We start from the raw sequence: 12,309 nt of genomic DNA, 5'->3' as shown, positions 1-12,309 counted from the left end.
CAGATGGTTGGCACCAAATATAAATTTTTATGTTTATAAAGGTGTTTTTTTTTTTTTTAATTTATTGAAGTATATCACTCATACATAAACATACATAAACAATAAGTGTGTAATAATAGTTGTGAATTTACAAAACAAATATATATAACATCATATGGGACTCTCATAACTCACCCTACCACCAATAACTTGCCTTGTTGATAAACCTTTTCTTTTTTTTTTTTATTTCTCTCCCCTTCCCCCCACCCTAGTTTGTAGTTTGTCGGTTCTCTGTGTCTGTTTGCTGCATGTTCTTCTTTGTCCGCTTCTGTTGTTGTTAGTGGCACGGAAATCTGTGTTTCTTTTTGTTGTGTCATCTTGTGTCAGATCTCGTGTGTGCAGCGCCATTCCTAGACAGGCTGAACTTTCTTTCCTGCTGGGCGGCTCTCCTTACGGGGCACACTCCCTGCGTGCATCAGCACTGCGCGTGGGCCGGCTCCACACGGGTCAAGGAGGCCCGGGGTTTGAGCCATGGACCTCCCATGTGGTAGACGGACGCCCTAACCACTGGGCCAAGTCCGCTTCCCTGTTAAACCTTTTTAAAAACTATGATTGGGGAAGCGGACTTGGCCCAGTGGTTAGGGCGTCCGTCTACCACATGGGAGGTCCATGGCTCAAACCCCGGGCCTCCTTGACCCGTGTGGAGCCGGTCCACGCGCAGTGCTGATGCGCACAAAGAGTGCCGTGCCACTCAGGGGTGTCGCCCGTGTGGGGAGCCCCATGTGCAAGGAGTGCGCCCCATAAGGAGAGCCTCCCAGTGCGAAGGAAGGTGCAGCATGCCCAAGAATGGCAGCACACACACGGAGAGCTGACACAACAAGATGATGCAACAAAAAGAAACACAGATTCCTGGTGCTGCTGATAAGGATAGAAACGGTCACAGAAGAACACACAGTGAATGGACACAGAGAGCAGACAACTTGGGGGGGAGAAGGGGAGAGAAATAAAAAAACAACAGCAAAACTAATGATTGAAGAGCATTGTCAAAATATTACTATTAAACAAATTATTTTTCCCCCAACCAATCCTATTATTATTATCTTTATATCATTTATATATGAACATACATAAACAATTAAGTGTATAGTAAAAGTTGTGAACCCACAAAGCAAACATGCATAAGGGGTCCCGAACATCAACCCTCCACCAACACCTTGCATTGTCATGAGACGTTTGTTACACATTATGAAAGAATATTGTCAAAATATTACTACTAATCCTAGTCCTTATCTTACATTTGGTGTGTTCCCCCAACCTACCCTATTATTATTTTTTAAATATATTTTTTATGACAGAAGTTGTAAACTTATTAAAAAATCATGCACATATGCAGAATTCCCAAACAACACCCCTCCATCAACACACCACAATGTGGTGTGTCATTTGCTACAGATAAAATAATATTATCTGATTGTTACCATGTCCATAGTATACATTTTGCTCACATTTTCCATACTGCCTCAGTATCAACACAGTACATATTTCGCATAATTGCAAGAATATTATTACTACTAACCACAGTCCATAGGTCACTCCAGCTGTATTTTTCCCATGCTTCTCCACATTCCCAACACCTTGCAGTAGTGATATACATTTGCTCTAGCTAACAAAGAACACTCTTGCATCTGTACCATCAACCACAATTCTCATCCACCTCTTGGTTTACTCTGCTATCCAGTTCCTAGATTTATTCTCTAGCATTCTGTCAACTGGTATTTACATAATTAGCCTACCATTTTCAGTCACATCCCCATTTATAAACTAGCTGTTACTCACTGTGTGTTACCCTCCACTATATACATTTCCACACTTTTACAGTAAAGCTAATTAAAACGTCTACGTACATTAAACATCTAGTCCACTCAGTCCTTTTTATCTCCTTTAAGAATCCACCACCTACCACCAGGTCTTGAAGATATTTTCCAATAATTTCTTCTAGAAGTTTTATGGTTCTTGCTTTTATTTTTAGTTTTTTGATCCATTTTGAGTTAATTTTTGGATAAGGTATCAGATAGGGGTCCTCGTTCCTTCTTTCAGCTATGGATATCCAATTCTCTCATACCATTTGTTGAATGGATTATTCTTTACGAGCTGTGTGAGTTTGACAGGCTAGTCAAAAATCACTTGACCATACCTGTGAGGGTCTGTTTCTGAACCATAAATTTGGTTCCAGTGGTCTATTGTGTCTGCCTTTAGGCCAGTACCATGCTGTTTTTACCACTATAGGTAGGTATTATGGAGATGAGGGTTCACATTTCCTTTTTATGATGTTTCTGGCTATTCAGGACTCCTTGGCCTTCCAAATAAATTTAATGATTGTGTTTTCATTTTTTTCTTTAATGCTGGTGGAATTTTTATTGGGATTGCATTAAATCTGTATATCAATTTGAGTAGAGTTGACATCTTAATGATATTTAGTCTTCTAGTCCATGAGCATGGAATGTTCTTCCAGTTATTTAGGGCTTTTTTGATTTGTTTTAACATTGAGTTGCAGTTTTCTGAATACAAGTGCTTTACATCATTGGTTAACTTTATTCCTGACTATTTGAGTTTTATCTGTCATATTTTATTTCCACCACTCTTTTGATACTTTGTTACTTTTATTGATATAATCTTCCTTTCTAGACTGTCTTCCAGGCCTCTCTCTCCTGTCCTTTCTTTTCAGGCTCTAGCATACCCTTTAGTATTTCCTGAAAATCTGGTCTCTCAGTTTCTGTTTATCTGTGAATATTCTAATTTTCCCTCATTTTTCAAAGACAGTTTTGTTGGATATAAGATTCTTGGCTGGAAGTTTTTCTCTTGTAGTATCTTAAATATATAAGACCACTGTCTTCTTGCCTCCATGGTTTCTGGTGAGAAATCAGCACTTAATCTTATTGTGTATCCCTTATATGTTATGCTTTGCTTTTCTCTTGCTGCTCTCAGAATTCTCTTTGTCTTTGGCATTTGACATTCTGATGAGTATGTGTTGTGGAGTTGGTCATTTGGATTTTTTCGAATGGGAGTACATTGTGCTTCTTGAACAGGGATATCTATGTCCTTCAATAGGGTTGGGAAATTTTCTACCTTTATTTCTTTAGATATTCCTTCTGCCCCTTTTCTCTTCTCCTTCTGGGACACCCATGACATCTATGTTTGCACGCCTTTTGGTGTCATTTAGTTCCCTGAGACCTCGTTCAATTTTTTCCATTCTTTTCTTCATCTGTATGTTCACTTCAGAGGCCATTTCTTCGAGCTCACCAATCCTTTCTTCTGCCTCCTCAAATCTGCTATTATATGATTCCAATGTTTTTTTAATTTCATTTATTGCATCTTTCATTCCCATGAGATCTGCTATTTTTCTATGTATGCTTTCAAATTCTTCTTTGTGCTCATTAAATGTCTTCTTAATATCCTTATTCTCTTTAGCCATCTCATTGAATTTATTAAGGAGATTTGTTTGAACATCTATCATTAGTTGTCTCATCTCCTTTATGTCATCTGGAGGCTTATCTTGTTCCTTTAACTGGGCCATAGCTTCCTGTTTCTTGGCGTGGATTGTAATTTTTTGTTGGTGTCTTCACATCTGGCTTACTAGAGTATTTTTTCTGGGTGCGGTTTTTCTCTTTAGTTTAGGGCTTCCTGCTCTTTCTCCCTTGCTGGTTTTACAGTAGGAGCCAAGCATGTGGTTGGTGCTATAAGCTGTGGAGGCTCAAGCTGCCCTCATTGTGCCAGGGACCAATGAAGCTATTTCCAACTTTCTCCTCTGCCAAGGGTAGGGACAGAGTCACAGCCGGAATAATCCAAGTGCAGACCTAGACTGTAGTTGCCCAGAGAGACTGATAAAGCTTCACATCCCTTGGTGGGGGCGGGAATGAAGCTGCAGGCGTGGGCAGCAGTCTATGCAATGAGGATCCAAGATAACCACAGTTGCCCTGGTAGACTTCTGGTTTTCATTCTGTGCCAGCAAAAGTTACCTGCGGTTACCTATATATATAGGCTGGTGCAGGGCTCCTCAGCCTCCTCCCTGCCAGAGGTGGGGCTGAAGCCTAAGCTAGGGCTGCAGGCTGATCTACGTGAAATAAATTGGTACCTGCCGACACTGAGAGTTTCAGTCAGCCCGACTTCCCCTCAGGCTGGGGGCAGAGTCAAAATGGCAACTACTGGCCTCTTTCAGACTTGGGCTGGTTCACACCCCAGCTGTTCCCAGGGTTATATCTTAGCCAGCCAAGTCTACCAATCAGTAACTGAAATTGGCAGCCAACCGTCTCCTCCTCCCCTGTTTCTGGGAAATGGAGCTTCCACTTCCAGCTACAGAATAGCTCCTGGGCAGCTCATGCCTCCAGAGTAGGACAATCGCTGGCCTCTGCGGCTTGGCCAGTAATTTCCCAGAGAGGCTGACACAGGTCCCCGCAGTTTCCTCCCTGCTGGAGATGGCACTGGGGCCTAGGCTAGAGCTGCAATATGATCTGGATGGGAAGAAGCCAGTCCCCACCAGCACTGGGATTCTCAGTCCTCCCGGTTTCCCCTTGTGCCAGGTGCAGAGTTAAGATGGCAGCTCCCGGCCTCTTTCTGACTTGGATAGTCTCAAAATTCAGCTGTTCTCAGGATTATACTGTAGCCCACTGAATTTACTCCTCAGTAGCTAAAGTTGGTGCCCAGCCTTCTTTTCCTCCCCCATTTTGGGGAAGTGGAGCTTTCAATTCCAAGAGGCTGCTTGTGCCTCTAGATGCGCACCGGCTCCAGGGCATGGAGCACTCTATTTAGAGTCTTCTCTGCAGATGGGCAGGCTCCTCTTTCCACTCCTTTAAGGATGTTGCAGGATGCTCTTCTTGTCTCCTGGAGCCTCCAAACAGGTGCTTCAGCTAACTCCAGAGAACTCTGGGTGTTTACTAACTGTCCTGTAGCAGGAGCTGACTCTAGGAGCTCCTTACTCTGCCACCATCTTGCTGGTTCTCTGTTTATAAAGGTTTTTGAAGATAATGCTACACAAAAATCAGGTGCTTTTGAACTTTACTTTATTCTGCTGTTCTAGCTTTCTAATCAACTTATTGAAAGCCTGTTTCCCAGAAACCCTGCTGACCCTGGTGATAAAAGATGATTTTAAAGGGCATGAAAGTTCAGCTCTAAAGGATAACATGAAACAAAGAGACAATGAAAACAGGCATATTTACTGATGGCTTTTGGTACCCTAATCCTTTGACTTGCCCTTTATTTTTCTGGGGTTCCCTGCTGAGGAAGATATATACATGAGGACAGGAGTGAAATGGGAAAAGAAAGTACCCCTTTTATCTCTGGCCAAGTACCCAAAACCCAGAAATGCAGTTTCTCTGGTAAGCTGTGCTGATATCCAAGGCAGAGGTGGATGGTAAAGGTGGGCTTTCCTAGCCCTACTCCCTTGACTCTATGATTGCAGAGCTAAGAAACACTGGTCAGCCTCATGGATGAGAAGTTGGAAAAGATTAAGTGCTGCCCAACTTAGCCTCAGCGCAGGTTGACAGGAAGCCAAAGAGATGCAGTTTGATGCTTGAACTCCATCACTCCACTCTTTCTGCCTTAAGAGAGTTTGTTCTGGTTGCCACCTCTTATCATAGCAATTATCACAGCAAATTGTAAATGCCTATCTTTTCTTCCTACTGGATGATGTGAACTTGATGGCAGGCACCTTATTTCATTCACTTCTGTAGGCCCAATGTCTAGCATAATAACTGGCACAAAGAAAGACCCTATATGTGGCATAAATGTTTGGGGTACTCATCTGAATGAAACACTTTTTTTAAGGACACTTACTAGGGCTATTCTATTACTTAGCAAGCATTTGCCCAGACTCATTTTGTTGATCTTTGTGAGAAAGCAGTGTAAAATGCAAAATGTTCCAAAATATGGAGAAACCATGTGGATAACATCATGTTTTTAAATTTCACTATTTTTATTCTTGTTTTTGAAATTTAAATTTTGAGGGCAAGCACTCAATCAGCATTTGAGTAATGAATATGGAAGACAAATGCTCAGAAGCCTTATCAGGTTATTGTTTCCTCATAGTTTTGATGTCGAGACTACTATCAAAATGCAAGACTATAATACTATCTGGAGGTTTATATTAATAATAATGTCAGGTAGAATTTTGTAGTCATTCTTCATTATGTTATTCCATATCTTCACTTGGAGCAAGACTGGCTTGTGATTCCTGGTTTGGCTTTCTCTCCTGCTAGTGTACTGGTATTACTGATAAGGGTGCCTAATGGGATTGATAACCTTTTTTGTCCTTCTTCTCTTCAGTATTTCATTCTTCATCATTTCTTATGTTAGACCCACGATTGAAAATACCAGAGGATCATATATAATTTTCAACACTTGATGGCGCCAAGTAGTCTTAAATACAATGACTGGTATGAAACACAAACAATGAACTAATTGCATAGATCTTAGATAGCATCCTCCTAACTTTTTTTTTTAAGATTTATTTATTTACTGTATTTTTCTTTATTTATCCTTCCCTCTCCCCCAGATGGTTCTGTCATCTATCTGCTCATTGTTTGCTCGCCTTCTGCAGGAACTGAACCCAGGATCTCTCCCACATAAGAGGCAAGTGCCCAGTGACCTGAGCCACATGCACTCCCCGCAGGCAGTGGCATCTGCTGGCTTGTGGCACCTGCTTACTATGGAGGGGGTAGCTTTTGAAAGCTTTTAGGTGGTACCAGGACCCAAACCTGGGACCTCCCATGTGGTAGGTAGGCACCCAGCCGGTTGAGCCACATCCACTTTCATCTTCTTTTTATAAAACAATGATTTCCTTTGAAAAAGTATGAAACTTACAGAAAAGTTGCAAATACAATACAAATAATTTTTTTTTTTCTGAACCATTTGAGAGCAAGTTGTTGACCAGGTGTCCTCTACCCTCAAATGGTTTAGTATGTCTTAAAAATGAGAGCATTTTCTACATATCTTAACACAAAAATCGGGAAATTAACACATTGACTATTACCATCTAATCCCTATTCAGGTTTTGCTAGTTGCCCCATAATGACCATTATAATAAAATGATTCTGTTCAGAATCATATGTTATATTTAATTTTCCTATCTCTTTAGACTCCTTCAGTCTGGAGTAGTTTCTCTTTCTCAGTCTTTTTTTTTACTTTCATACCTTCCGTACTTTTGAAGATTACATCAGATATTTTGTAGAATATCCCTCATTTGAGGTTGTCTCTTTTCCCTCATGTTAGATTCAGGTCATATTTCTGTAGTAGTAATTGCACAGAAGTGATCCTTTGCTCTTCTCATTACATCCTATCAGATGAGACATGATTTTGATTTGTTCTGTTACTACTAATGTTCACATAAGAACTTGACTAAAGTGGTGTCTGCTGGCTTCACCCTGTGAAGTTACTATTTTGCCCTTTGTAAATATTTTATGTGAAGGTACTTTGAAACTATATAAATATCCCTTTCCTCATGAAAGTTTCATTTTTCTTATTTATATAAATACTAACTCAGGGTTTCCTATTTTATTCAATAGGTTATAATCCATTCCTTCATTTCTTCCATATTTGGCCAGTGGGAATGCCTTCATGTTGGTTTTTGTGTCTTTTTGACATGTCTCTATCGTTTCTGGGGTAATGTCTTACTTCCTGAGGCAAGATGTTGAGGTTTATTTTACAATCTCTTTGTCCCAATCCTGGAATTAACCATTTCTACATGTCCTGGTTCCTTTTAGAATCAAGTATCTGAATGTCAGGTATGTTCATTGCAGTTTAGGTATTGCTCTCCACACAATGACAGGTAGGATGTGTCGTGTGTTTATGTGTATTTCTTTGTCTATATATTTATTGAAATCCCAGAATTCACTTCAATGTCTTTAGGTCCTATTAAACACCATAGGGATTCATTCTAAAGTTTACTTTTCCATATCTGTGGTCCCCTTCTCCCACTGACTCCCATTATCATATATTACTAATTTGTTCAATCTCCCTGTATGTTACTAATACTTTACCACTGCTGCTGTCCCCTGCCCCACGTGGATCCTCACCTGCTACAGGTCTGACAGGCCATCCCACGCCATCCCTCTACAGGGAAGCCTCTCTCGTTCTGCCCTGCCTCTAGGCTCTAGTACTCAATCGTTCAGGAAGGGAGGGAGAGTTAAAGGAGTAGTGCTCTCCTGTCTTTATCTACTTTTAATTCTCACAATCTCCCATGAAGAACAAAATTAGGATAATATGTATATTTTCCTGAACTTGATTTATTTCAGCATAAACTGTCAAAAAGTAATCAATGAATACTTACCTGGCAGGGGAGATACCATGATCAAGAAGGTGGTTTTCCCTGGGTGAGAATTATCCATTGCACTACAGATGTGCTGACCCCTGCGATTTTTCCAAATGTGGGAAACTTGACTGCATAATTTGTGGTAGTAGGGGACGTCATTTGCATTCTCCCCTGTTTAAAAAAATATATAATTCATGGGGAGCAGAAGTGGCTCAAGCAGTTGAGCACCTGCTTCCTATATGAGTGGTCCCTGGTTCAGTTCCTGGTGTCCCCTCAAAATAAGAAAAAAATAAACGAAAAAAACAACTTAGGGGAGCCTATGTGGCTCAGTTGTTGAGCGCTGGTTTCCCACATGCAGTTTCAATTCCTGGCCCCGGTACCACATGCAGGTTCAATTCCTGGCCCTGGTACCTCAAAAAAGAAAAAGGAATTCATGAGTTCCAGTGTTTTGAATTTTATTATAAACCAGAGGGTAATATGGGAATGTCTAGACACCTGGCCTGGGAATATCTAGACAGCTACATTCTTGTCCTCTTTCTTCCATTAATTTGTTCTGAGACCTTGAGCAAATTTCTGAACCTCAGTTTCCTCATCTATAAAATGAGTAGGTACTTTCTGTCATTCTATGATGTTGTAGGGGAAGGTTTTGTCCTTTTGGATTCCAGGGTTCCTCCTGAATTTGATGTTGTCATTTCTTGGATGAACAGGAAACCTTAAATGGACATGATATTTAAATTAGGACTTTGTCTTTTTCTAGAGGCTTGGTAACCTCAAAATTTATATAAGATCTTTATAAATGCAAAAAGTGTGTATGCTTAAATTTTAAAACTCAGTAACAGATATAGAATGAATATGTATAGGTGTATACATATATGCACCTTAACACAAGTAAGGGTCAGTTCTAAGAAATGGAATTTCTGAGAGTGTCATGGTAGGAAAAGTATGTTAGGGGTGGGCATATGCCCAGGCAGGGGGCAGGCTCTGGAAGATATCACTTTGGGGCCTGATGTTTTATGGAGCCCAAAGTCTCTATATCTGTTCATTTGATCCTTTACCTCACTTTGGGAAGTAAGATATGTATTCTTTAACAGATAAGGAAATTATGGCTTCAAGAAGTGGGTTACACAGTCATCAGTGGCTGAGTGTGAACTAAATTCTGCATCTTCAAACTTGTACCTGCAGGCTTTTCCCACTATAACATGGTGCTGGTGTTTGCCAAAGGATAAGAAGTTATAGCTCTGAAGAAAGGGATGTTTCCATCCAGAAGGGATCACATATAATTTGTATATTCTATAGAAGGCATCTTATCTTCAAAAACCTCATTTTTTTCGTAGGGGTACTTTTTGCTATAGTCCTCTAGGACTTATATTCCCTCCTGCAGTATTGTAAAAGAATGAAGGATTTTAGGAATCCTTCTAAAATCCTTAAGGAAGGGGCTTAGTCAATCATTTATTTACCCATTCATCAATTTGTATTCATCACGTACTAAGTACCACCAAGTACCATTCTAGACCTGTGGATGTAGTGATGGAGACATTCAATACCTGCCTTCAGGAAACCATCTTTATGGTCTAGTGGAGGAAATATAAATACAATCAACAATTGGAATTAGATATGATAAGAATTATAGTAAAAGTATGTTCTGGGGCAACTGTTTTCAGTTCGTTGAGGGAATGAACAGGTTATTTCATCGTTCTTTTTATGTCTAACATTAAACATATGTTGTTGCTCTGTAAACATTGAACTATTGAATAGGAGCACTGGGAGAAGAAACACATACAGCTTCTTGGGAAAATCCAGGAATGTTTCTCAGAGGGTGGAGCTGAGACCTAAAAGATTTTGTTAGTCAAGGGCAATCCAGGCAAAGGAAACAATATGTTTAAGGCAAAGAGGTTTGAAAAGTTGTGGTTTATTTGAGGAGTTGAAGTTACTGCTGGAATGTGAAATGCCAGGAGGAGAGAGATGAGGCTGGACCAGTAGTAAGGGGCCAGAACACAAATGTGTTTGTCTGCTCTGCCAAGAAGTTTAAGTCTGATCCCATAGTAGTGAGGCATCACTGAAGGATTTATGGTGTTTTCCTCATTTCCATAACACTAAGTAAAGAAAATTAGAAAAGCAAGAAGACTACAGGAAAATGATACTATTTGTATAGGACTTCGCAATTGGCAAGGCATTTTTCTCTCATCCATTATCTCAGTAAATCTTCCCCAGAGTCCTGCAAAGTATAATTATGATCCTTAAATTACAGTTGAGGAAACAAGTCTCAGAGAGGTTTGTTTAATATTTCATTCTCTCACTCATTCAGCATATCTTTAGGCAACCTTCTAGGTACTGGGATAATAGTGACAAATTAAACAGTCACTTTCCTCATGGCCTGTATTGGTGATATGTCCAGGATCATGTAGCTAAAAAGAAGGTGAACAAGGGTTGAATGCAGATAATCTGATTCAAAAATCCATGCGCTTTCTACCATACTAGACAGTCTCTAAAGACCACAAGTATAAATCAGTGAATGATGATGTCATTGAATGCATTTTGCTTCGGCTGTGTTTGTAGCTCTCATAATTAGTTCCCTTTCCCCCCTAACTTCCCAAACTGCTCAGTTGTGACATGGAGGAGGGGGCTGATAAATCTCACCCTTTGGAAATCCATTATGTTCCTTCCTTTTTAACTTGCCTCTTCTATAATCTATTCCTATGTTCATTTTTTTAAATGTGTGACTAACAAAAAACTATAAAGCTATAACACAGTTAATTTTCAAATTAATTCAGATGTTACAGAAATGTTTCAAGCAATTTAGATATGCATCTAATGGCTAACTATTAATGACATCTGCAGCAGTACCTTGATGATAACACTGTGGAAGCTATGACCTTTCGGAAGAGCGCAAAGGAACTATTGCATTTAGCAGCCAAAACGTTAAAAAAATTGAGAGTACGATTCTGGCTAAGCAGTGGAACTTGTCTAGGTAAAGTTCTTGTTACTTTACACTTGTCATTTTGTCTTTTAGGTTTTAGGGATGACTGCTTGAGATGAGAAAACATTGGTGATATTCAAAGTGTTGTATTTATAGACCTAATAAACAGTGCATGGAACAGTGATTTATTGATTTCTTTAAAGAAATTAATTTCAGAAACAGAAAATAAACAGCTAGGAAGGCCTTATTTGTGGTTACCAAAAATTCCAAGTAATGTATATAAAATTTATATTGGAACAGGAAGGCTACAGATAAGATTGAGTAATCCTTACATTATATTTTGAAAATTTTCTTTTCCCAAAGATTGTTACTGCTTTTAAAAAAAAAAAAACTATTCCATTTCTTTACTTACACATTTTGCAAATTGATTGCCTTTCACCAAAAGTTTCTAATGAGATGAAGATTGAAGGGAGTTTCATAAGATCTCCTACAACCCTTTTCCAGACCGTTGACAGTATCACTGATTGGACATCACTGCATTACCATGTTCTCTTATTTCTGAGATGGGAAAATATAGACTTTCCTAGAGTCCTTAGGCAAATTGCTGTTGAAAGAGAAATCTGAGAAAGATTTCTGCTTCTCCATCCAGTGTACCATTCATTAGATCAAACTTGTTTGGAATTTAGAATTAGAGTTTTAAATTTTGTTCTGTTTTTATTTGTTGCCTTTTGATTATAATTTTTAGTTGATTATAATTGTATTTGGTTTTTCTTGATTATAACCGTATTTGTATGAAAGTTAATTCAGCCCCTGCTTTTATAGAATGGCCATTTAATTTATTGTCCAACTCGGGATGCTTTTGAGAGTGAAAGAGAGTGCCATTAATAGTTATGTGATTTAACAGGCATAAACTGCGAATATATGGTTGATCCTTTCCATTAGACATTGTGGAGAGTTATTATGGTTCTTTCTGTGAAGGAGCTTATAGCTCGAGTAAGTCAAAAGAGAGTACATGTCACACATTTATGTGATGTATGCTTTAAAGTTTACCTTTTTAGAAGGGGATTGCTTTACAGAACATATCAAAACTATTTCTTAAAAAATATATATA

General features: G+C 39.3%; 1 protein-coding gene and 1 non-coding gene across 10 annotated transcripts in view; both read left to right on the top strand.

Annotated features, from left to right (window-relative positions):
* The window catches only part of FKTN (fukutin), a 75,398-nt gene that overhangs the window by 36,061 nt on the left and 27,028 nt on the right, over nt 1–12,309 (top strand). For all 9 annotated transcript variants that reach the window (XM_004462345.5, XM_004462344.5, XM_004462343.5 and 6 more), the window contains one exon: nt 11,120–11,249. In XM_004462345.5, coding sequence (XP_004462402.1) covers nt 11,120–11,249 — 130 coding nt within the window. The remainder of the gene's footprint in view (nt 1–11,119; nt 11,250–12,309) is intronic.
* Nucleotides 8,292–8,455, top strand: LOC111765090 (U1 spliceosomal RNA). Its single transcript, XR_002797528.2, has one exon. It is a non-coding gene; the product is annotated as a U1 spliceosomal RNA (small nuclear RNA).

The sequence above is a fragment of the Dasypus novemcinctus genome, chromosome 8, assembly GCF_030445035.2.
Source record: "Dasypus novemcinctus isolate mDasNov1 chromosome 8, mDasNov1.1.hap2, whole genome shotgun sequence".
NCBI lineage: Eukaryota > Metazoa > Chordata > Mammalia > Cingulata > Dasypodidae > Dasypus > Dasypus novemcinctus.
Note: the sequence above shows the minus strand (reverse complement) of the source record. Positions and strands in the feature narration are given on the sequence as shown.